Source organism: Sarcophilus harrisii, chromosome 4 (genome assembly GCF_902635505.1).
Source record: "Sarcophilus harrisii chromosome 4, mSarHar1.11, whole genome shotgun sequence".
Classification (NCBI taxonomy): Eukaryota; Metazoa; Chordata; class Mammalia; order Dasyuromorphia; family Dasyuridae; genus Sarcophilus; species Sarcophilus harrisii.
In genome coordinates this window covers 290,822,173-290,849,463 of record NC_045429.1, presented here as the reverse complement: position 1 = coordinate 290,849,463, position 27,291 = coordinate 290,822,173, and the positions used below count along the sequence as shown (strand labels likewise).

Below are 27,291 nucleotides of genomic sequence, written 5' to 3'. Positions count from 1 at the left end.
GTCAGTGACATCTCATCAGTTTATTGGACCTTCAATATTGAGATGAGACCTAGTTTTCCCCTGCTAATGGAAATATTAGAAAAATTGTCCAAAGTGAACCAGAGCCTCTCTTACCCAGGCCACTTCTGAAAATTGGCTGAATTACAACTCTTAGCGTTGGTATATCAAATTGGCTTTTTCCCTTCACCTAATCGACTTCTCAACTCAAAAGCTGTCTCTACTGAATAAAATGCAGAAGTGGATTTTTTGCATGAATAATGGGGAATTTAATATCCATTTTTCTTCCTTTTCTCTAAAAATATTTAATCCTTTTTTTAAAAAAAATCAGAAATGAATTCACTAACCAAACCAGGTTGTGATAAACCAAAATATGTTATTTAGAAAAAAATTCCCTAATGATAAAGAATTGTTCAGGCAAAAGAGATAGCAATCTAGTAGAAATTAGGTTGAAATCAATACTTTGTAACATATACCACAAGAAACTGAAAATGACTATGTGACCTGAATATAAAAGGTTAAGCTATTTAAAAAAAAAAAAAAAAAAAAAAAAAAAAAGAACTAAATCAAGTACTTTTCACAGCTATGTCTATGATAGGGTTTCTTTCTTTCTTGTTTTTTACTATCCATAGATTGTTGGATTTTGTTAAGTTAAATGAGAAAATACTGCAGCTTCTTTTTAGATGACATAGAAAACAATAACCACAGTTATTTTACCTACAACATCCATATTTGGGTGAAAAAAATTACACTGCATATTACCTACCTTTTTGCTCGTTCCAAGTCATCATTGGCCTGCTCCAGCTCTCTTACATATTTATGTAATTGTTCTTTAATGGCTCGTGTCTGACTCAAATCATCTTCCAAAACAGAGACCTGTTTATAACTCTGTGCATACTGATGTTCTAGTTTCTCCTAAAAGTAAGAGTAAATGCAGGGGCTAGTACTATATCTCTGATATTAAATTTTCTACAATTTGGTTGAGGAAAATTAAATTCAAATACAATTTTGATAATATGGTACATCACCTTTCCAATATTTAAAAGAAGAATCACATATACATTTTGGATGCACTGATTCATAAAAAATTAAATATAAATTCTAATTTGACATATGTAATCAAGAAAATTAGATTTACTGACATTGCCATCAATTGTCCTGATACCCACCCAAAAAAGAAGCCCGAGAATGAGCTCTCAGAAGTGTCAAAGTCAAGTAATATGATTCCATTGCCTTAAAAACTTAGAAGGATACTGACAAATTCTTAAATGACAGTAACTATTGATGACTGATTAAAAACTTTATACATATTCAATCTATAGACTGACTCTGAATATGAGTCTCAAGAATAATTCTATAATCAAGACTTATAGATATAACTAGGAAATTGAAACTTACCTCAAAAACAAAAATAAACCTCAAAAAAAAAAATTATGAGTCTCAAAAATAATTCTATAATCAAGACTTATGGGTATAACTAGGAAATTGAAACTTACCTCAAAAATAAAAATAAACCTTAAAAAAAAAAAAAAACATTTCTAATCTATGAAATATTTCAGATTGTTTTGGTTTTAGATCAGACTTTAGATTTCATTAGTATATAGAACTCATGATGTGGATACACTCAAGCAATGTTATCTATAATTTATATTTTTAGAAAGTTACCCAGGAGCACTGCCCTACTCGCACAGCTATTATGTCTCAGCAACAAGAATGGGCTCAGTTCTTCTTAATTTTAAGGGCATTCATTTATTCAATAAATCATGCTGCTTCTTAAAAATTCAATACATAAATCTTCAATAACCCCATGGGGAGGAAAACCATTTTAAAAATCAATTTTCTGTTTCTTTCTCCATGCTCTATTATAGAGGCAATGTATATAAGTCTTATATGTTCACAGGCAGGAAGACCTACATTCAATTCCTGCCTATGTCATTAAATAGCTGTGTAACCCTGGACAAGTTTCTATATTTGTCAAATGAGAAGGTTAAATTGGAGGCCCTTCCAGCTTGTTCATATATGGTTCTACAGACAAACAACTCTCTAATTTCAACTACAATGTCATAGACTTAGCTTGCACCCTCTTAGTGAATAGAGCTCTCTACACTGATCCAATTGCAGCTTTTCTTTTGCTCTTAGTCTTTTTCTCCTTTCTTCTTATTTTTTGCTGTAATTATTCCTTATTTTTTACCTTAATAAAATAGAATGAAAGTAGAATTCAAAAGCACAATGCTTTAAGGCATTATAATAAATACATAATAAATGCACTAAATAAATTGTTGTTCAGTTGTTTCAGTCACTCTTCATGACCTCATTTGGGATTTTCTTGGCAAAAATACTGATATGATGTGCCATATTTCCTTTTCCAGCTCATTTTTCAGATTATGAAACTGAAGCAAAAAGGATAAAGTGCCTTGCCCAAGATCACAGTGCTATAAGTGTCTGAGGCTGTATTTGAACTCAGGAGTTCCTAACTCCACACTTGGAGATCTATCTATTGCACCATCTATCTGCACCTTACTAAATAAATGAATTTTTTTTTTTTATTTACTGATTAGAAATCTATTTTAAAAGCCGTATTTTATGTTTCTCACCAAAAATAAAAAACTAAATAACTATATAAATTTGACTTATAATGAGACTTTCAAATACCTTTAATGCTTCTACTTCATATTTCAGTCTTTGGTTATCAGCTTGTAAGTCTCTATTTCTTTGTTCAGCCTGGACTAGCTGAGCCTCCAATTCTGCTTCTAATTCTCTGCTTCCTTCTTGGAATTCAACCAGCTCTTCCTGTGCCTCCCGAAAACTATTTGAAAATAGAGAAGGAAGAGTTAAATTTTGTTGCTTTACAAAGATTTAAGCACTTGAGGACAATTTTATTCAAGTAAAAAACAAAACGCACTCGCATATATGTTTGATATAAAGTAACTAGTATGTGCAATGTATTTTAGCAAGCACCAGGAGAGAGACAAAGACAAATTAAGGCATAATCTCTGCCCTCAAGAAGGGATTAAACTAGTAGAGATGAGAACACAAACATAAATTACAACATAAGAACATTTTAAATGAAGGTAGTAGAATAAGATGACACAAGAAAACCCATATTCTCCTCAAAAATAGCAACAAAAATTATTTAAAAAAAAAAAAGGAATCTCAAAATAAAACATTTCAATAATTTATTTAAAAAAGGAAAAGAATCAAATAAATATGCAAATATAGAAAAGCTCCAACAGGATGGATATACTATGGATTGAAATTACAAACACAAGAAGGAAAAATATAACAAATTATAGTGTCACTATCCACAATAATGCAGCAGCAGAAGCATCAATATGTAAAATAATTGTACTGAAAGAAATGAAGGAAGAAATGAAATTGGTGAAGATAAGAAGTTAATGGAAATTTACTTGGAAATAGCTGTAAAAAAAAATAAAATAAAACACATTCACTGAAAAATATGCCTGTTGAAATGAAAATCAGAACAGTGAAATCAAGGAAGGAAATTATAGTACAAACTTCAAAACAAAAAAAAAGGTGACAAATCTGTAGGAGAAAGCTCTGTTTGTTAAACATAAGAGTTTTTATAAGGCTCTCTAAGAAATGTGATTATTGGGAAGAACTTTAGAAAAATAAAGGGATTTGCTCAAATTGTCCTCCAAACAACTTGAAAAAAGGCCTCAAAATGAATCCTGGAGCAATAGAACCCACAAAAGAATAGGCTAAAACAATTTTCTAGCCCAAGACAACTTAGGTCAGCAAGAAAGCTCTATTGCACCAGGTAAGAGTGGAACATAGAACCTGAGAGAATATGACAATGTTTCACATTCATGGAGTGCCACCAGTTCCTCTATTTTTTTTTGTTTTTTGGCTGAGGCAATTGGGTTAAAGGACTTGCCCAGGATCACACAGATAGGAAGTGTTAAGTGTCTGAGGTCACATTTGAACTCAGGTCCTCCTGTCTTCAGGGTGGCGCTCTATCCACTACACTAACTAGCTGCCCCACTAGTTCTCCTATTTTTTAAAAAAAATGTGGCAAAGAATGAAATTTCCCTTAAAGAAGATATATGAGAAAGTTCCTTTCTTTCACCACTTTACAATTGCCTGTTGATGTTCTCTGACCATTTATCTATTGTGGAAATGGCTCTTGTTCTTATACATTTGTATCAATCCCTTATAGATTAATAATGCATCTAAGACTAGGAAACATAAGGGAATTCAAAAATAACATTAAAAATGAAAACATAGTAAAGACATTCAAAATCTCAATGAAACTGTATAATTTGAGGATCAGAATAGCTCAGATAAATAGGAAAAATAAAGTAATAAAAGAAAAAAGGAAAAATGGCAGATTTAGAAGAGTATTCCAGAATTCTACAAACTGAACCAATCGTGATGAAAAAGTTTTACAAAACAATTTAATAATTATTTGTTTCCCAGAATATATGTGGGAATAAAGAGTGTGCATGCTACTTATATTATTCCTGCAAGCAACACAAGAAAACTTTGATCCCAGATTTTCTAACTCAAGATCAATTTTATTCTTTCTAGTGTACTATGCTGCCTCTTTAGGCAAGGTGGCTGTGACTTACACAGCATTATTTAAAATCAACCTCATGTCCAGCAGAGGAGCACAAATGCCTAGAGGAGTGTTTCTACCCAACAATAAATCATGTCCCTTAGAAAGAACAAGAGCATTAAGGTCAGTAAGTCAGTGTTCTAAGTTGCCCTATCTAGGCATTGTATCTACAATCATGTGTTAAGTTTGGAAAGTGTGGAAGAGAAGATATTAGACTGCCTACCACACTGAAGGTCTACAGAGCCACTGTGCTGACCTCACTGTCGCATGCCTCTGAAACCTGGACAGTATACCAGTGCCATGCTAGGAAATTGAATCACTTCATTTGAATTGTCTTAGGAAGATTCTGAAGATCACCTGGCAAGATAAGATATCAGACAATGAGTCTCTTTTTTTTAAATAAACTGACAAACATTCAGACTCTATTGCAGAGCGCACAAACCCAATGGGCAGTGACATGTTGTCTAAGTGCCAAACATATATTTGCTTAAAAGACTGTTTTATGGAGAACTTACACATGGTAAGTTTTTTTTTTGTTTGTCCTTCATTCTGGAACAAGACCATGTTCCATGAACATGGACTATGAACATTACCTTCCTGATCATGACATTCAAGTGAATTAAATATAAAGGAAGGAGGGCTGTGCAAGATCACCTGCCTCACTTTCCCTCCAAAGCTTTCTGGGTCCAGTGATCAAATAAAAATCAGGATGCCTGGATGCAATGGGACACCTTGGCCTTTTTAAGCTAAGATCTTTGATAGGTATCAATTTGTCTAAGGCCTCACCCATTTAGTGATTAAGGCTAAGTAGAAATTGAGGCAAAGAATGGCCTCTTTTACATGGTAACCGCTCACATGGTAGATAGAAGTAGTAATACAAGGTCACTCTCAAAGGTTTCTCTGAAGAATTCTGGAATTGATTGTGTTTCATGTTTTTACAAAGATCCATTCCTCTTCCTTAAGCTTTTAATTTTGCTCCATGGGATTTTCATTATTTCTTCTCCTAACCTAGAACAATTAGATGGTACAATGGATAGAACAGAATGACCTGTGCTTAAATTTGGCCTCAACACCTACTCCACTCAAACACTGACTCCAGCCAAGTCACTTAATTACTGACTAACACAATTTCCTCAACTGTAAAATGAGGATAACATTAGCACTTGCCTCCTGTAAGGACTGTTGGAAGAGAGAGAGTGACTGTCAGGCACAGAGAGAGTGCTTATTCCTTCCTTTCTCCTATTTGTTGTGAATTCATCCTTTTCAGTTTTGTTTTTAGTTTTTTTGTCGATTTGGTTTCCCTCTTTTAAAAAAAAAATAATAAATTAGTTAAGAGTTTAATCAATTTTCTTAGTCTTTAAAAGCAAAATCAGCTCTTTTAATAACAAAATTTTCCACAAATTTTCAATTCTATTTATTTTGCCCTTCTTTTTCAAAAATCTCATTCGTGTTTGTTTGGAGATTAAGAATTTCTTGCTTTTCTAGTTTTATTACTTACAAACTTAAAATATTTGTCTTCTCTATTTTATTCACTTAAATCCTCAGGGATATAATCAGGAGTTAGGGTTTTTTTGGTTGTGTTTTAAACAATATTGAAGGGGGAAAGTGGTACACTTTTGTCTATTATGTATATAAATTGAACTATTATAACAAATAACAGGGATAAAGTAGCAATGTTCAGTTCTTATTTTGCCTCTGTTTTCTAGTTCAAAGAGAATGATCTATGGGGTGGAAGTAGCAAAACAAAACAAAACAAAAAAGGAATTTTTTTCTTAATAAACAAAGCAACTCTGTTCCTTCCTCCTCCAGTTTCCCTTGAATAAGTGACAGCTTCCTAAAACCAAATTCTAAGTGCAGACCTAATCCCAATCAAGTTTCAGTGATATCTAAAGAGGTCAAATTTGCCTCCTTACATTAAAGTACTTAATTTATTATTTTCTGTGCACTTTGGTATTGGCGTCTAAGGTCATGAATTACTGGTTCCCTTGGTGAATTTTTCTCCTATGGATTTCTAGATGTCCCTACTATTATACTCTTCTTAAATTACCTAGAATATTTTAAGATATCAAGTTTAACAACTATATAATAAGGAAGCTTTCTTCCCCTTTCCCCTACTTTTCAGCTTAAAGTATTTCTTATTAGATTTATAGGACCTTATCATATTTCTATCTTTTAAACTAAGGTCTAGAAATCCAAATTATATTCACTTTTGGTAATTCATATGGCAGCAAATGATACTGCCAGATACTTTTTATGTAGCACTGAAATATTACTAGAAATCTCAAAGTCTTGAGAAAGAAACCAAACATTTCAAAGGTGGTGTTTTCATTACTGCCATCAATAAAAGGGAAAAAGATTCAGAAGAGAAAGGCGGATATGAAAAGACATTAACTGATTAAAATGATGATACATGTGAAAAGAGAACTCCAGAACTACACTATACTCCCTCATGGCACCAGGTACATCTAAAAGATATCTCACATGTGAATTATGCATTCAGTTTTGTGTCAGGCCTAGTCTCTGAAGCTCTGATCCTTCTGGCATTCAGCCTAGTGACCAATATCCTGAGGAAACAGCAGGGATCCACATGAGATGAGTCTTTTCCAATGTTAGGCATGATATATGATATCACCAAAACAGATTAAAATAGAAAACATCATCAGAGTATGAAAGAGATAATAAAGAATCAAAGACCAATAGAGAATAATGTCACAAAGGCTAAAAGGAGATAAGAACACCAAGAAAAAGTAGAGATCAATAAATGCCCAAAACCACAGAGAGGCTAAACAGAATGATGACTATGAAAAAGCCACTGGATTTTAACAACTAAGATGCTGTTGATACCTTTGTAAAGAGGTTTAAAAGTCCATTTGTACTGGTTTGAGAAGACGACAGGTTTCCAGTTATGATGGCAACATGAAAGGTTGTGGCCAGTCTTAGATTGCTTAATAAACATCAAAGAAAAAAAATGTAAAAATTTGCCCAAAAAACAATTATCAAGAAAATCAGAGAGAAATTACATCCATTCAGTACAGGAATGTACAAGAAGATAAACCGAAGTCTACAGGTACTCTGAGCAAGGACAAACTATGGGGGAGCGAAGAAAAGCTAGCCTGACTTACAGGAAACAGAACCTGAAGCCAGCAGGAACCCCCTGCTCTTTTCTGGTTAGTCACAGTTGAGAGGAGCCAGTCTCTATTGCTCAAGGAGAGCTCAAGATTCTAGGGGCTATTCTAGATGTCTGGAATTAATATTCTTTTTGAAGTCACTGAAAAAGACAGCTCCTTAACTCTCACTTCCTTCATCATCCTGAGAGATATAAAGTATGGTCTATCTAGAAACACAAGGAGACATAAATTGGTTGAGACCGTTATCTGCATGGTAATGCAGAAAGGGAAGAAAGACAAGAGATTTTAAATATGGGTGGGGCCTAGTCCCATCTACTTCAACCAAAACTGCAATACTCTCTCTGTAGTCTAGATACTACAAAGGAGAAAGAGCCAAACAGGACATGTCCACCCCATTCAAGAAATAGACATGAGTCAACAGAAGAAAACTCCAAATACTATAAAGAAACATTATGGGTTAAAAGAAACCTAAGAGGTAAATCCAGAAAGATGAAGTGGTATAAGAATGCAATGGAACATTGTGGTACTAAAAGGAGGGGTAGATATGAGAGAAATATGAGCAGACATATAATGTAAAGCAGAGCTAAAAGAAATAATAAATGTAAAGATTATAACAACATAAAGATAACAAAATTCACATCAATTAAAATGGATATTGCTGGAACCAAACTTTCAAAGGTAAAGTACACATTATTCCTGTCTGTTAACAAATCTATAAGCTAAAAAAGTAGAAAGTTGTAGTCACTTCATTAAGAGATTTTACTCAACATTTCAAGAAAGAGTAGCTTGTCTGAAAGTCTGTTTGGATAATTAAGATATGTCTGCTGTGTCAAAACAAAATATATCAATTAATCAAAAATATATCAAAAACAAAAGAAAAAATATATAGCCATGTCCAATATTCAGTATTCATTCAACAAACGAGAATAGGCAAGAAGGCTCAAAAATTGTAGAACTACAAATAGTGCTTTTTCAACCAAGTTTAATATAATCTTTATTACTATTATTCACAAAATAAAAAATATTTATCCCAAAGAAACTATTTTACTGACCTAGAGAAAATAACAACAAAATTCATCTGGAAGAACAAAAGGTCAAGAATTTCAAGGGAACTAATGAAAAAAAAAAATATATATATATATATATATATATATCAAATACAGGTGGCCTAGCTGTACCAGATCTAAAACTATATTATAAAGCAGCAGTCATCAAAACTTTGCATTTGGTATTGGCTAAGAAATAGACTAGTTGATCAGTGGAATAGGTTAGGTTAACAGGACAAAATAGTCAATAACTATAGCAATCTAGTGTTTGACAAACCCAAAGACCCCAGTTTTAGGATAAGAATTCACTATTTGATAAAAACTGCTAGGAAAATTGGAAACTAGAATGACAGAAACTAAGGCAGTGACCTACACTTAACTTACAACAAGATAAGGTCAAAATGGGTTCATAATCTAGACATAAAAAATGAGATTATAAATAAATTAGAAGAATATAGGATACTTTTATTTCTCAATAACTATGGAGGAGGAAGGAATTTGTGACCAAAGAAGAACTAGAGATCATTATTGATCACAAAATAGAAAATTTTGATTCTATTAAGTTAAAAAGGTTTTGTATAAACAAAACTAATGCAGACAAGATTAGAACTAGGAAAACATTTTTACAGTCAAAGTTTCTGATAAAGGCCTCATTTCCAAAATATATAGAGAACCGATTCAAATTTATAATAGTTTAAACCATTCTCCAACTGATAAATGGTCAAAGGATATGAACAGATAATTTTCAGATGAAGAAATTGAAACTATTTCTAGTCATAAGAAAAGGTGCTCCAAATCATTATTGATCAAAGAAATGCAAATTAAGGTAATTCTTAAGAGATACCACTACACACCTCTTAGATTGGCTAAGATGACAGGGAAAGATAATGATAAATAATGGAGGGGATGATGAATGATAATGATGAATAATGGAAGGGGTGTGGAAAAACTTGGACACTGATGGAATTGTGAACAAATCTAATCATTCTGCAGAACAATTTGGAACTATGCTCAAAAAGTTATCAAACTCTTTGATCCAGCAGTGTTACTACTGGGCTTATATTCCAAAGAGATCTTAAAGAAGGGAAAGGGACCATTTTGTGCAAAAATGTTTGTGGCAGGCCTTTTTGTAGTGGCTAGAAACTGGAAATTGAATGTATGTCCATCAATTGGAAAATGGCTGAATAAATTGTGGTATATGAATGTTATGGAATATTATTGTTCTGTAAGAAATGACCAGCAGGATAATTTCAGAGAGGCTTACAGAGTTCTACATAAACTGATGCTAAATTAAATGAACAGAACCAGGAGATCATTATACACTTCAACAACAATACTATATGATGATCAATTCTAATGGATGTGGCTCTCTTCAACAATGAGATGATTCAAACCAGTTCCAATTGTTCAGTAATGAAGAGAATCAGCTACATCCAGAGAGAGAACTCTGGGAAATGAGAGGAAACAATATAACATTTCCACTCTTTCTGTTATTGTTTGCTTGCATTTTTGTTTTCTTTGTCAGGTTTCTTTTACCCTCTTTCTAGATTCAATTTCTCTTGTGCAGCAAGATAACTGTATAAATATGTATACATGTTGTATTTAACATATACTTTAACATATTTAACATATATTGGACTACCTGCCATCTAGTGGAGGGAGTGAGGGGAAGGAGGGGAAAAGCGGGAACAGAAAGTTTTGTAAGGGTCAATTTTGAAAAATCACCTATGCATATGTTTTGTAAACAAAAAGCTATGATATTAATAATAATAATAATACATCACAGATTTATTTTACATATAAGGAAACTGAGCCCAGATTAAGGGACTTGTCCAAGGTCATATAAATAATAGTGAAATCAAAATAACACAAGCATCCCACAAATAATACAATCATCCAACTTAAAAAATTATGCTTCTATATAATATAGACCACGACACTCTTCCCCTTCTTAACTCTGGAAATTTAACTTTAGAACATGCTGTTTTAAAATAACACTAAAAAACAGAACTTAGGCAAATATCCTAATTGTTGTACTTCTCCCCATGACTCTTTTCAACATTTACCTTTGTTTATATTTCAAGGAAAGTTCCTTCCAATAAGCAGTTTCCTCTTTTAAACTTGAAAAGTCTGGTATTTCCTCACCATCCATGATCAAAATAGTCTGTAAAGACAATGAATTAAAAACAATTTTTAAGAATTGGACATGAGAAATAGGAATCATGTAGACAAATACATTTTTAAAATAAATTTTAGAATGGAACAACTCATGCTCAGGGAAAATTGAATATCAAAGATTCTAGGCAAGTGAAATTGTTAATTTCTTTAAGTTGAGTCATCTATTTTTAACTTTGCTTTCATCTACCTAGTGCTAGTCGGATACCAACAAGACCAATAACAGTCCTAAAACAAGGCACATGAAGTCCTTTTAGTTGTAATTAACAGATTGTAAAATATATATGGACTCCACAGCATCAATACTGAGATGGGAACAAGGATCCCAGAAACTATTGCTTCTTGGATCAGGGTTAACATGGTAACTCCTGCTAGAATAGCAAGGAACTCCTTGAAGAGTACTTGGCTCTGAAACTATATTCTACTCAATGAGTTTATTGCCTCTTTGGATTTTACTTCTTCTAGCACTTCAGAAATTATTTGCAGTAAAATATATGTCTATACTTCACAATGCATTCCTCCACATAGCCTTGTCTTTATTTTAAAAAAGCTGGTTTTGAACAAGCGCTCACTCTCGTGCGCTCTCTCTCCTCTCTCTCTCTCTCTCTCTCTCTCTCTCTAACTTATGATTGCATTGTGTTGGGAACTCAACATTAGTTCTCTTACCACCAATGTGGATCAGCAACATTTCTGTAACATAGAATTATAAAGGGGTGACTGGGTCATTGAAGTTAAGTAACTTGAGCCCATGGTCACACTAGCAGTATGTATCAGAGGCAGGACTTGAATCAAGGTATTCTTTACCCCAGAGGAGTATCTGACAGGTAAGACAGAAGGAAAAAATGTAGTCATTGACTTGGCTGAGCCTAATCTGGGCCTCAAACATTTATACTTCTGGAATATTATATAGTCTTAGAATATGTACTTCTGGAAAATTATATTTTCCCAATCAAGTCAATCAATGCTGGAAGCCCAGTCTTAGTGTTAAGACGCAAATTAACCTACAATAGGCAAATCAGTAATGAAAACTAATTCAGAAAATAAAGACTCAAATTTAATGGCAATTTAGATAACAAAGGCACTTTGAAGAAATCTAAAGAGGACTTACCAATTCAAAAATTAAATTGAACTTTCTAAAATACATTCGATTTAAATTTGTCTTGTTATCCTTTCTAACAAATGAACAATTAATTAATTTCCTAGGAAACAATAATAAGAGCTGAAATAGTCTTTTAAAGGCTACAATGTCTTATTTCTTTTGATCTCTTATGAGGCCTGCCTAATAGATATTATAAATATTAACAAATGGTTACATAGTTAATAAATGACATAAGGGGAATTTAACTCAGGTCTTACTGACATGACACTTCCACATTTCTTTTCATTATACCTTTCAAATCAATTACCTGGTTCTTTAATATTCTGTTTGAAATAAACATAATCTCCTTTTTTACCTACATGAAAATTATTTTCAGGGCAAACTTTCATTAATATTATGAAAATAACTAATCAATATATAAAGGCAGTTTCTCACCAATATTTTACTGTTGCAATAATTAAAAACATTAAATATTAAAGGCCTGAATCAGAGAAACACAATGTTAAAAGTATGTCTGACAGATATTTCAGAGGAAGATCTGAAAGGATCTGATTAGCTGCCTGGATATAAGAGATAAAGGAGAAAGAAGTAAAGGATTATTCAAAATTTCAAACTTGGAGAACAAAAAGATCAGCATCATAGGAAACTTAGGAGAGTAAACTATTTAGAAGAGAAGATAAGTTCTGGCATGTCTTGTAGGGAATACCAAAACATACAAAGACAACAATTCTAAAGGGCAGTTACAGATATGGGCCTGGGCTTAGGTAAGAGAGAAGAACTGGAGAAACAGATTTAGAAATAATTTTCATAAAAATGAAGTCCCTATAAAACCATGACAATGGATGAGATCTTTGATCAATCAATAAGTACTTGGTTATTAACTACCTACTATATGGCAGGCGCTATGATAGACATAAAGACAAAAAAGAAACAAACCCTGCTTATATTCTATTAGGGAGAAAACATGTTCTTTAGATATATGTATCTAGATAATGAGAGGAAAGGGGCAAATATCAATAGATAGAGGAGTATGAGGAAAGCTTCATGTAGAAGGTCAGTCAGTTAATTTTGAAGGAAACCAAGTATATTTTAAGAGCTTACTGTGAGAAAGAAGTGCCATCCAACATGGGAGATAGCCAATACAAAAGCAGAGATAGAAAATGGAGTACTGCAAATGAGGAAGAGTTTACTTGTTTTTAAAAAGGTTAGAATGACCTGACTTCAAAACCCACTGTTTGAGTGCATTACATGGATGATGAACCAGTCAAAGAGAAGTTAAAAGAAAAGAATAGCACAAAGACCAAAAAGAAAGAGTAGCCAACAGTGTCAAATGCATGGATGTGTAGGGAAGGATGAGGACTGAGAAGAGATCTCTCTGGTAATTAAAATATCTGATAACTCTAAAAAGAAAGTTTTCAATTCAGAGATGAGTTGGAAGCCAAAGGACTTGAAGAGTGAGAAGGAAGAGTGAGAGAGGAAAACGAGAGGGGAGAGGAAAGAATCTCAGGTACAGCTTTTTTTACCAATCTAACTGAAAAAAACTTTTCAGGTTTCTTTTCAGCTCTAATTCTATGATTTTATGGACCCATACAAGAAAGAACCCATGATTCAATTCTCCTTAACACATCAAACTTGTACCCATTAATGAAAAAATATTGCAAGCTAAATATAACAAGGAAAGAAAATAAGTTATAACTGAAGAAATTAGAATATAATACATACAAAATTATGAAGCACAGGCCATGAATTTAGATTTAGTTACTCAGAAAAACTAGGTATGCTGTAAGAAAGAGTCCATTCTTAAAAACCATTTAGATTCCAAAAAAGTTAGATGTCCTATGTACTTTTGAGAAAGTCTGAACTATTGGTCTTGCCTCAAAATCTAATGGATATTTAAAAATAATTCATGATAGTCTAAATATTCTAGAAAGAAATTTAGCATTATGCTAAAAAAGTGACTAAAATATCAATACCATTTTGTTAAGTATATACCCCAAGGAAATCAAAGACAAAAAGAAAGGCCCCTTTTATACAAAAATTTTCACAATATATTTTGTAGTAAAAAAGAACTGGAAACAAAACAGATGTTTTGCTGAATAGGGACTAAACACCTGGCAGATGAATGCATAAAGTTTTATTGCTCCATAAAGAATGAATATGAAAAGTTCAGAGAAACAGAGGAAAACATAAGAATTAGTGCAAATTGAAAAGAAAAATGATATATATACAATGACTACAAAAATGAAAATGAAAGACCATCACCACCACTACTATCTAAAGGCAACTGATAGAGCATCAACCCTGGAGTCAGAAGGACCTAACTTCAAATCTAACCTCAGACACTTATTAGTTGTATGACCCTGGGCAAGCCATTTAATCCCAACAACCCCAACTTAACTTTTCAAAAAACCACCACAACAAAAGACTAATTATAATGACCTGATCATAAATGTATTATGGATTTTATTCTTTTTTCTTTTCAATAAGTAGAAGGAAAGAAGGAGAGAATTTGGAACTGAAAATAAAATTCTTTAAAAATGTTTTTATTACTGTTATTAATAATATGTCCAAATGTATAACAGCCTAAAACAAATATATGAAAAAATTATTTCTCTACCTAACTTTGAGGGGATGAAATAGCAATGGGGGATTGGTATAGGTGTACAACACTGTATACTGTCAGTTTAGGTTGATGGTTACTTTTGTTGAATTGCTTTGCTGAAGTGCTGGGATTTTTTTTTTTTTGTCAGTTGATAAAATGGTCAAAGGATATGATCAGACAATTTTCAGGTGATGAAATCAAAACTGTTTATAATTTTATGAAAAAACATCTTAAATGACTATTGATTGGAGCAAATTCAAACAGTTCTGACATACCACCTCTCAGGCTAAGATGACACAAAATGATAATAAAAGTTGGAGGGTATGTGGAAAAACTGAAACACTAATGCATTGTTGTGAAAATTGTGAAATGATCCAACCACTCTGGAGAGCAATCTGGAACTATGTGCAAAGGGTTATAAAACTGTGCATACCACTGTGCAATGCCACTCCTGTGTCTGTATCTCAAGAAAATCATAAAGAAGGGAAAAGGACCCAATGTGCAAAAAATGTTTATAGCAACTCTTTTTATAACAAAGAATTGGAAAAGGAACGGATACCCATCAATTGAGGAATAGCTGAACAAGTTGTGGTACATGAAGGTAATGGAATATTACTGTTATATAAAAAATGATGAACAAGCTGATTATAGAAAGGCCTAGAAAGATTTACATGAACTGATGCTGAGCAAAATGAGTAGAACCAGGAATACACATTGTACATAATAACAGCAAGAATTGTGTTGTGATCAACTATGAAAGGCTTGGTTCCTCTAAGTCAGGGGTCCTCAAACTACGGCCAGCGGGCCAGATGCGGCAGCATTTATCCCCCTCACCCAGGGCTATGAAGTTTCTTTATTTAAAGGCCCACAAAACAAAGTTTTTGTTTTTACTATAGTCCAGCCCTCCAACAATCTGAGGGATAGTGAAGTGGCCCCCTATTTAAAAATTTTGAGGACCCCTACTAAATGATTCAGTAATCCAAAGCAATTAGACAAAGACTAAGACTTTAATCCAAAGACTTTAGACAAAAAATGCCATCTGCATCCAGAAAAAGATCTAAGGAGACTGACTATAAATCAACACATGCCATGTTCACTTCTTTTTTGTTTTTTAATCTCTACCATGATTTTTCCCTTTTGCTTTGATTTTTTCTCTCCCAACATGATTCATAAAGCAATGTGTATTAAAAAATAAACTTCCAAATAAAAAATAATAAAAAAAATTTAAATCTTGTTTGGATATAATATTCACATTTCTAAAAACAAGATAAAAACTAACAAAATGTGAGAACACTCATAAAATTGTTACCTAAATCACTAAATATTCAAGTAAGGGGGAAAAAAAGTGTGGAATAAAATAATCTCAAAGGGAGAATTATTTTTGATAAAGTAGAGATCCAACTTAAAACTGTATTACTATTAATATTAGCCACCACAAAGATCAATGACTCTCTGGCCCTCTGCAGATACTGCACCACCCCAGACAATCCATTTAGTTCTGAGATCCAACTTAGGACAAAGACCACCAAAGGGTTAAGTAGAACCTTTGATCTCAATCCTCTGTATCTAGCCTGTTCAGACTGAACTTCATTCTATCCAACCATCCCTAGCTAAACCAGGCATTCTGCCATCTTCCTTGCTATGACAACCTAACTCCCATCTCTTTCCATCTATTTACTCAGAGAATAATTGTCAAATCAATATTAGCACAGCTACTGAAAAGAATCCAATAATGTGCAGCCTTAAGGGTCCACTTAGAATTCTTGTGATTATGAATAGACGACCTGGAGCAAAAACTCCTTTGCCTAGCTTCAAAGCAAGTCATGGCCATCCAGGTAGGCCCTATCCTTTCCACAATCCTTACCCAGTTTTAACGTATCCTTCCATCGTGCCCTGTGGAACCCTCATTCTATCTTTTAACAAATTACCTTTCAATTAGATCTGTTACCTCTAATTTCCCCCCAAAAAATACCATATCCCTGGCAACCCCTCTGTTGTACTGGGGCCTTTTCTCATGTCTCTAGACACACGGGGCAAGAAATAACTTCATTCCTCATTGCCTCTTTCAGGTCCCTTTCCCTACTACCTTCAGGGAGCCTTTTTTTTTTTTTTTTTTTTTTTTAACTTTGTGGTTCATCTATTGAAATATAACACCTTAACTAGATCATGGTGGCTGACTATGATCACATGACCACACAACCCAAATTATTCTTCTTTTTTCCTTGGTTTGGTACATGGCTCAATCTTCTGTACTCACAAATCCTGCCTTTTTTATTTGGGTAATTCAATTTACATGATGATGAATTTTCACACACTCTTGCTTGCCAGCTTATCTGCCTCCCTAACTCCTATGATTTTTCAATACCTCAGCCACATCCAGGGTTGTTTTACACCTTAGATCTTAGTCACAAATATTCCCTTTTCACGATAACTTTGAAATTCTTGAATCTGACCATAACCTCCAGTCACTCCATTCCTTCTTAGTTTATTAAGCTATTACCCTTGTTCTGGCCTCAAATCTTCACCTTTTAGTTAATTCAATGTTACATGGTTCTTGACCCTTGAATCCCTTCCCAATGCTATTTCCAGGGGGGAAAGGATATCCCAAACTTCTGCTATAGCTAACCCATCAATTTGTGCCCTTGATTCTATCTCCACCAATACCCTGCCCTTATGATCTATTTTCCCCCCCAATTTTTAATCTCTTATCCACTAGCTCCCTTCATGGCTACTTTCAAATGTTAAGAGGTCCCCTGAACTTGTCTTTTGAGTTGCCATATTTTCCAGAAATGTTGGATCCAGAGCACAGAAAAGGTCCTGAATGTATCAAGGACAAAGCTCCCACTACTACCAACTGGCATAATTTGTTGTTTGCCCTCCAAGTTGGATTCCCTGTATGTTTTTGGGGAAGTTAAGACAGGTACCAGGAAGTCTATGGCAATCTGGAAGAAAGCTTGTGCAGCTGAGGTCCTTTGCTGATAAGCACTTTCTCCTATCTTCATAGTCGGGTGATTCCTAAAGGAATCCTCCCCTTTGGGAGCAGCTTGGTTCCTTTTCACATCTTTCCAATTCCATGCCATGCTCCTTACTATTTTCTTCTCTCCTTTCGTTATACTATCATAACTGAACTCTTTGGGTTCCACATGCAAGTTCATTTCTCTTGTAATACACCTAATAAAGTCTCATATCATTGAGTTTGCTTATTGACACAAACATGCTCATATATTTCCAACTTTAAAAAATCTTTACTAGATTCAAAGTATTATATTATCCTCCTTTTTTGTTGAATATTGTGTTTATTGACTTATTAAATTATATAATAAAAAGAAAAATTTGGGCACTTAGGTGGTACAATGGATAAGAGCACTGAACCTGGAGCTGAGTTTAAATATGACCTCAGACACTTACTAGTTATATGATCCTGGACAAGCCAAAACTTGTTTGTCTCAGTTTCCTCATCTATAAAATGTATTAACATTAGCATCAACTCCCCCACCAAAGTTATTGTGAGGATAAAATAAGGTAATTCTAAAGAATTTTGCATACTTTAAAGCTATCTAAATGTCTGTATATTACCAATTATTAAATATTTATTTGACTCTAGCACCATTAAATCTATCATCCTATATCCATTCTTCATTTCATAACCTAACTCCTAGAAAAAGCTATCTTTATTGTCTCAGCTTTGTCACCTTCCATTCCTTCTCCATAGAAATTGTTTCCAAAGCCACCAATGATGTTTCTTAATTCAATGGCACTCTCAGTCCTCAGACTTCTTAACTTCTATTTATAATCTGATAGAACTGACCACACCTTTTTCTTATATGCTTTCTCCTCCCTACCTTTTCTTCACTATTTTGTCATACTCATGAGGTTTTTTTCATTCCCACCAAACAGTCAACTGATCCTTCTGTTTCCTTTGTACAATATCCACGTGCCTACCTTTGGGTTGATCAATTGAAATTGATTTGGATCTTGCTGAAGATAGCCACTTCCACCAGAATTGATCCTCATATAGTATTGTTGAAGTGTTTCTCTTAGCATCAGTTCATCTAAGTCTCTCCAAGCCTCTCTGTATTCATCCTGCTGGTCATTTCTTACAGAACAATAATATTCCAAAACATTCGTGTACCACAATTTCCACAGCCATTCTCCAATTGATGGGCAGCCATTCAATTTCCAGTTTCTAGCCACTACAAAAAGGCCTGCCACAAACATTTTTGCACAAAATGGTCCCTTTCCCTTCTTTAAGATCTCTTTGGAATATAAGCCCAGTAATAACACTGCTGGATCAAAGGGTATGCACAGTTTGAGAACTTTTTGTGTATAGTTCCAAATTGCTCTCCAGAATGGTTGGATCCATTCACAACTGCACCAACAATGAATGCATCAGTGTCCTAGTTTCCCCACATGCCCTCCAACATTCATCATTACCTTTTCCTGTCATCTTAGCCAATCTGAGAGGTATGTAGTAGTATCTCAAAGTTCTCTTAATTGGCATTTCTCTGATCAATAATGATTTGGAACACCTTTTCATATGCATAGAAATAGTTTTAATTTCATCATCCGAAAATTATCTGTTTATAGCCTTTGACTATTTATCAATTGGAGAAGGCTTGATTTCTTTAAATTAAGAGTCAATTCTCTATATAATTTGGAAATGAGGCCTTTATCAGAACCTTTAACTGTAAAGATCTTTTCCCAATTTATTGCTTTCCTTCTAATCTTCTCTGCATTAGTTTTGTTTGTACAAAAGCTTTTTAACTTGTGATATAATCAAAATTTTCTATTTTGTGATCAATAATGATCTCTAGTTCTTCTTTGGTCACAAATTCCTTCCTCCTCCACAGGTCTGAGAAATAAACTATCCTATGTTCTTCTAATTTATTTATAATTTCATTCTTTATACCTCGATCATGGACTCCTTTTGATCTATCTTGGTGTACGGTGTTAAGTATGGGTCCATGCCTAGTTTCTACCATACTAATTTGTTGGAATCCTTACAAAGTGCTAATTTAGCATGGTACTTAGCAAATACTCTAGCTCATTAATGTATTTAAGTACTCATTGGAGTTCACATGTTTGGGAGATTTCAGGGTTTAGTATGAGATATCCAAATTCACACCTCCCTTAATCCCTCCCTCGGGAGAAGTCAACCTTTGGGAGATCATATATATAGAAGCTCTTAGAGCTTCAAGTTAGTTAGTTCAGAACATTGCCAAGAATCAAAGAGGAGCACTATGGGAGATTGAGAGCCAGGAGCACTCTGGGAGATACAGAAGCCCACAAGCCCTCTCTTGGAGGCAAGACAGATTCATTCCAATTTTCACCTTGGTGCTGGCTGGAGACATTCGGAGTTGAGCTAGAGGAATCAGATCCATTCCAGACTAGAGGCTGAAGGAAACAGAGGCAAAGGACTAGCGGCAAGAGCTCTTGGAACCAAGGAGAGAGAGGGCCTCCAGAAAACTAGCTGAACCCCAAGTGAAGGAGATAAGATTTTGGAAGAGACAATAAAAGATTGTACTTTAATTCCTGGCTGCATTTTGGGTGATTAGTGATCTAAACTGATACCAGGGCTACCTCCCCAAGAAACCTGCTCCCAGAGAGAACGATCTTATATATTAAAGAAGAAAAACACCACACTAATTTCCAATTTTCCCAGCAATTTTTGTCAAATAGTTAATTCTTATCCCAAGGTTGGGGTCTTTGGGTTTGTCAAACACTAGATTGCTATAGTTATTGACTATTTTGTTCTGTGAACCTAACCTATTCCACTGATCAATTAGTCTATTTCTTAGCCAATACCAAATGGTTTTGGTGAGCACTGCTTTATAATATAGTTTTAGATCAGGTACAGCTAGGCCGCCTTCATTTGATTTTTTTTTTTTTTTGATTAGTTCCCTTGAAATTCTTGACCTTTTGTTTTACCAGATGAATTCTGTTATTTTTTTTCTAGGTCATTAAAATAGTTTCTTGGGAGTCTGATTGGTATAGCACTAAATAAATGATTAGTTTAGGTAGTATTGTCATCTTTATTTTATTCGCTCAACCTATACAAGAGCACTTAATATTTTTCCAATTGTTTTTTGTGTGGAATTTTTGTGTGACATTATTTGTGTGGAAAGTGTTTTGTAATTTTGCTCATATAGTTCCTGACTTTCCCTTGGCAGATAGATTTTCAAATATTTCATACTATCAACAGTTATTTTAAATAGAATTTCTCTTTGTATCTTTTGCTGTTGGATTTTATAAGTGATGTATAAAAAAGCTGAGGATTTGTGTGGATTTATTTTGTATCCTGCAACTTTGCTAAATTTGTGGATTATTTCTAATAGCTTTTTATAGAATCTCTGGGGTTCTCTAAATATACCATCATATCATCTGCAAATAGTGATAATTTGGTTTCTTCATTACCTACTTTAATTCCTTTAATCTCTTTTTCATCTATTATTGCAGAAACTAGCATTTCTAATACAATATTGAATAGTAATGATGATAGTGTTTCACTTGTTTCACTCCTGACTTTATTGGGAATGGCTCCAGTTTGTGCCTATGACTTTTTACTGATGGTTTTAAATGGATGCTACCATTTTAAGGAGAAGTCCATTTATTCCTATAATCTGTAGTGTTTTTAATAGGAATGGATTTTGGATTTTATCAAATGCTTTTTCTGCATCTATTAAGATGATCATATGGTTTTTGTTAATTTAGTTATTGATATAGTCAATAATGTTAATAGTTTTCCTAATATTGAACCAGTCCTGCATTCCTGGTATAAATCCTACTTGTTTATGATGCATTATTCTGGGGATGATTATAATCTTTTTGATAATATTTTATTCAAGATTTTTGCATCAATGTTCATTAGGGGGATTGGTCTATAATTTTCTTTCTCTGTTTTTGTCCTATCTGGTTTAAGCATCAGTGCCATATCTGTGTCATAAAAGGAATTTGGTAGGACTCCTTCAATTCCTATCTTTTCAAATTGTTTATATAGCATTGGAGTTAATTGTTTTTTAAATGTTTGGTAGAATTCACATGCAAATCCATCTGGTCCTGGAGATTTTTTCTTAGGGAGTTGATTAATAGCTTGTTCTATTTCTTTTTCTAAAATGGGACTATTTAACCAATTTACTTCTTCTAATCTGAGCAACCTATATTTTTGAAGGTATTCCTCCATTTCATTCAAGTTATCAAATTTATTGGTATAAATTTGGGCAAAGTAACTCCTAATTATTGCTCTAATTTCCTCTTCATTAGTAGAATGTTCTCTCTTTTCATTTTTAAGACTAACAATTTGATTTTCCTCTTCTCTTTTTCTAATCAAATTTACCAAGGGTTTATCTATTTTGTTGGTTTTTTTCATAGAACCAACTCTTAGTTTTATTAGGGTTTTTTTTTTTTTTTTACTTTCAATTTTATTAATCTCTCCTTTTATTTTTAGAATTTAAAGTTTAGTGCTTGATTGGGGTGGGGGGTGTTAATTTGCTCTTTTTTCTAGCTTTTTTAGTTGCAAGCCTAATTCTTTGACCTTCTCTTTCTCCATTTCATGCAAGTAGGCCTTTAGAGATATAAAATTTCTCCTTATTACCACTTTTGCTGCATCCCACACATTTTGGTATGTCATCTCATTATTGTCCTTCTCTTAGGTGAAATTATTGTGTCTATGATTTGCTGTTTCACCCATTCTTTAGGATGAGATTATTTAGTTTCCAATTAATTTTTGATCTATTTTCCCCTGGCTTTTTATTGAATGCAATTTTCCTTGCATCGTGATCTGAAAGGGGTGCATTTACTATTTCTGCCTTTATGCATTTAAATTTGAGATCTTTATATCCTAATATATGGTCAATTTTTTAATAGGTTCCATGACCTGCCAAGAAGAAATTATATTCCTTTCTGACTCCATTTGGTTTTCTCCAAAGAGCTATCATACCTAATTTTTCTAGTGTTTTATTTACCTCTTTAACTTCTTATTTATTTTGTGGTTTGATTTATCTAGTTCTGAGAGTGCAAAGTTGAGATCCCCCAAAAATATAATTTTACTGTCTATTTCTTCTTGCAGCTCTTGTAACTTCTCCTTTAGGAATTTAGATGCTTATACTGCTTCGTGCATATATGTTTAATACTGATATTACTTCATTATTTATGCTATCCTTTAGAATATAGTGTTCTTGCTTATCTCTTTTAATTAGATCAATTTTTGCTTTTGCTTGATCTGAGATCAGGATGGCTATCCCTGCTTTTTTGACTTCACCTGAAGCATAGTAGATTCTGCTCCAGCTTTTTACCTTTACTCTGTATGTATCACTCTGCTTCGAGTGTGTTTGCTATAAACAACATATTGTAGGATTCTGGCTTTTAATCCTATCTGCTATCCACCTCCGCTTCATGGGGGAAGTTTACCCCATTCACATTTATGGCTAAAATCACTAAATCTGTATTTTTTGCCATCTTGTTAGCCCCAGATTATGCTTTTTCTCTTTCCTTTTCCCTTTACTACCCTCCTCAGTATTAAACTTATGGGTACCACTTGCCTCACACAGCCCTCCCTCTTTAGGATCCCTCCCTTCCCCCTTAAGAGTCCCTCCCCTTTTCTTAGACCTTTCCCTTTCAATTTCTGTATTCCCTTCTATTTATCCTATCCCTTCCCTTTTTGCTTTTCCCCCTCCTACTTTTCAGTGAGGTGGGAGAAATTTTTCAAATATGTCTACTATTTTCTCTTTGAGCCAATTCTGATAAGAGTAAGATTCATACTATGATCATCTTCCTCTCTCTTTCCCTCAAATATAATAGGTTTCCTTTGCCTCTTCATAAGGTGTAGTATACCTCCATTTTTCCCCTTTTCTGGTACAATTTCCTTTCCACCTCTAGATCCTTTTTTAATTATTATAACAGTAAAACCAAATTATACATGTACTCTTTATGTATACCCATAACAGAAATACAATTCTCAAGAGTTCTTTTTATCTTTTTATGCTCCTCTTGAGTCCTATATTTGGAGGTCAAACTTTTTGTTTAGCTTTGTTTAGCTCTAATTTTTTGTCAGAAATAAATGGAATTCACCTATTTCATTTAATGTCCTTCTTCCCTGGAAGAAAATGCTCAGTTATTACTGAGTTACTGAGTTATAACTTACATAAGTTACACTTATTTTTTAAAGAGTTATTTTCTTTTTCCAATTCACAAATTCTGTTGTTCAGGGAGTTTTTTTCTTTTTCCACTCTATCTTTTAATGAGTTACATACAGGCCTTACCCAGACCCTCTTACAAAGCTTCCCTTTCCTTTCCCCAGTTTTCTTCTAGCTTTCTTTTAAGAGCCTTTTTAATTTCTTCTATGAGAACCTCATGTGGTAGAGACCAGATCATATCCACCTTTGGGCTCTCATCTAGACTATTTTTATTCTCCTCAGTGTTTGAAATCTGCTCTCTGCCTTTTTAGTCATTAAAAAAAAAAAAAAAAAAAAAGCACTTTGATCTGCTTATGGCGCAGTGAGGTCTTTCCAAGCTGCCTCTACAGACAACAGGAAGTAGCAGTTAAACAACAGCGGGACACCAATAGTGTGCTGGGATTAGTGGTTGAGGGCTGAGATCATGCTGAGTCCCTCCTGATGCTAGGTACCAGGTGTAGCCAGGTCCCAAGAGACTCTAGCATTTTGGGATTATAGTCTTTACCCTTTGTGTTTATAACTTCTCTGCTGATCTACTGGCTTGTTACCAGGGCAGAGTAGTCGATAGTGATAAGAGTTCTCCCCGCAGATTTTCCACCAATAGAAACCACACCCTCCCCCACTCTGGTCTACTCAGCATGAGCTGTTCTTCATGCTCTCACTGCCTATCTGCCTGATTCTCTGCCTGGCCTATCCCCATTCCATCCCCACACAAGCAAAAATAGACTTTTTCTGGCGAATTTTGAGATTATCTTCTGTTGGTAATGTGTTGTACTCCCAACATTTGTGGGTTCTGACAGTCAAGCATTAATTCAGAGGCTGTTTCGACCTTTTCATTACTTATATATCTTTGTTGAGGATACCATTCTTCCAACCATCCAGATTTGCAACTTAGAATCTTTTCCTTTTCTGATCATAATCTCCCTATCCCCATATCACCAAAGTGGCTAAGAGTTGTTTATTCCATCTAATACAATTCCCAAATTTGTCAACCTCCAATCTCCTTCCCCCTCTCTATTTCTATCCTTTTTGTTTTGTTTTGGTAAGGCAAAACATTATTTACCTAGGCTCACAGTTATATGCATTACTTATCTGAGGCTGTATTTAAATTCAGATTCTTCTGACTCCAGGATTGGTACTCTATCCACTATACTAGCTAACTGCCCCTAAACTCTTCTCCATTAACCCAATAACCACCTTACAGGCTCTCATCTTCTCTTATCTAAATTAGCATATCATATAACAATTGATTAATGGATACTTGAGGATAAAACAGAGGAATTTTATTTATGGTGGATTTGTTAAAGTTTTATTTAAAAACAGAAACAAGAATAAGAAATGTGACAGAAAATGTATTCACATTCTAGTATAATGGATAATTTTATTATTAATAATTAGGTAATGGGGTTTTTTTGAAGAATTTATTTCTTTGTTTAGGTTATATGTGTACATTCATTTTTTCCTATTTCTGTATCTCCACACTGGGAAAGAAAAATTAGAACAAAAGGGAAACACTATGACAAAGGGGGAAAATAAAACAAAGAAAAGAAAAAATGACAACAGGACCTTGGAGGAGGGGAGGCAAAGCCAAGATGACAGAGAGAAGACACAGCTTTTTGGGACCTTCTCTGACCTTCTCTCAAATCAATAGCAGATTAAGCCTCTGAACTGTTTGGGAGTGACAGAACCCACAAATATTTGAAGTACAGCACATTTACAGAAGAAGATACTTTGGAAGAATTTCAGAACAGGTCTGTTTCAATTGTGCAAGGGGACAGTCTACAAAGCCCAGACCGAAAAATTAGGGAGCCACAGGCAAGGAGCTGGGGTGGGAAGCCAGAGCATTGTAACATCCTGTGTTGAGGAATCTTCTGTGAGCCTGCTACTCTGTCCTGTTTGCAAGTGAGTGGTTTAGCAGATTTGCTACAAAAGGTAAATTTTAAACCACTGAACGCCCAAGAACACAAGTCCTGGCTGGGATTACCCAGAACTGGAAGTCAACCAGCAGAACTGCCCCAGAGCAAACTAAAGCAGCTTTGCATTAAGAGCAAACCTCAACCCTTTAAAAAAAATGAGTAAAAAAGCAAAAAGAACTTTCACCATAGACAGCTTTTATGGAGAGAGAAAAAAACAGACCTCAAATCCTAAGGTTCCTAAAGGCAAATCAACTCCAGATGAAGCGCCAAAGGGAGGTAAGAGCTAATCCCCATTTCACAAGGCTTTCTTGGAAGATTTCAAAAAGGATCTTTAAAAAAAGAGAAGAAAAATAAGGAAAGGAAATGAGATCTTTGCAAGAGAGTATGGAAAGGGGAAAACAAATTACCTGAAGAAAACTCCTTAAAAAATAGATTTGATGAAATGGGAAAAGCATATAACTCCCTATAAAATAAATTTGATGAAATGGAAAAAACATGTAACTCCTTCCAAAATAAATATGAAAAAGATAGCAATTCATTGAAATACAGAATTTTTGAAATGGGAAAAAAAATGCAATGAACAAAACAATTCAATTGGTCAAATATAAAAGGAGCAAGGAGCTGAAAAAGGTAACTGAAGAAAATAATACACTAAAAATTAGAATTGAACAAATGAAAGGGAGGGAGGGAGGAAAGGAGGAAGGGAGGGAGGGAGGAAGGGAGGAAGGGAGGAAGGAAGGGAGGAAGGAAGGAAGGAAGGAAGGAAGGAAGGAAGGAAGGAAGGAAGGAAGGAAGGAAATATGAAATACATCCTAGGAAAAACAACTGACCTAAAAAATAAATCTAGGAGAGACAATCTAAGGATTATTGGACTTTCTGAAAGCCATGATGAAAAAAAAAAAAAAAAAAAAAAAAAAGAGCCTAGAAATCATCTTTCAGGAAATCATCAAAGAAAACTGCCCTGATGTCCTAGAACCAGAAAGTAAAGTAGCCATTGAAAGAATTCACCAAATACCTACTGAAAGAGACCCCAAAATGAAAATTCCAAGGAATATAGTAGCCAAGTTTCAGAATTATTGGATCAAGGAAAAATTACTGCAGGCAGTCAGAAAGAAACAATACAAATACTGAGGAGCCACAATTAGGATTACCCAGGACCTAGCAGCTTCCACCTTAAAGGATCTGAATATTTCTGGAATCTGATATTTCGAAAGGCAAAGCAACTTGGATTACAACCAAGAATAAACTATCCAGCTAAATTAAGCATTACCTTTCAGTGAAGAAAATGGCCATTCAATGACACAGGTGAATTTCATTTATCTCTGATGAAAAGACCAGAGCAGAACAAAAAACATTGATCTCCAAATACATAACTCAAGAGAAGAATAAACAGGTAAAAAGAACTCTTGAGAACTATATTGCTCTTATGGTATACTTAGAAAGTGTGGATATAATTACATTTTCTTGTGATAATATGAAAAAGAAACTAGAGATGGAAAGGGGAGCATCCTGGAAAAAGAGGAAATGGAGGTAAAATGAGGGAAATTACATTTCACAAAAAGGCAAAGAAGACCTATTATAA

The 27,291-nt window shown here is 34.1% G+C and overlaps 1 protein-coding gene across 6 annotated transcripts in view; it reads right to left on the bottom strand.

The window, feature by feature from the left end:
- Window positions 1-27,291, bottom strand: part of NDEL1 (nudE neurodevelopment protein 1 like 1) — a 90,843-nt gene that overhangs the window by 37,885 nt on the left and 25,667 nt on the right. For all 6 annotated transcript variants that reach the window (XM_031965492.1, XM_031965491.1, XM_023502749.2 and 3 more), the window contains 3 exons: window positions 10,814-10,911; window positions 2,650-2,803; window positions 764-912 (listed from right to left, as the gene is read on the bottom strand). In XM_031965492.1, coding sequence (XP_031821352.1) covers window positions 764-912; window positions 2,650-2,803; window positions 10,814-10,899 — 389 coding nt within the window. In that variant the 5' untranslated portion in view covers window positions 10,900-10,911. The remainder of the gene's footprint in view (window positions 1-763; window positions 913-2,649; window positions 2,804-10,813; window positions 10,912-27,291) is intronic.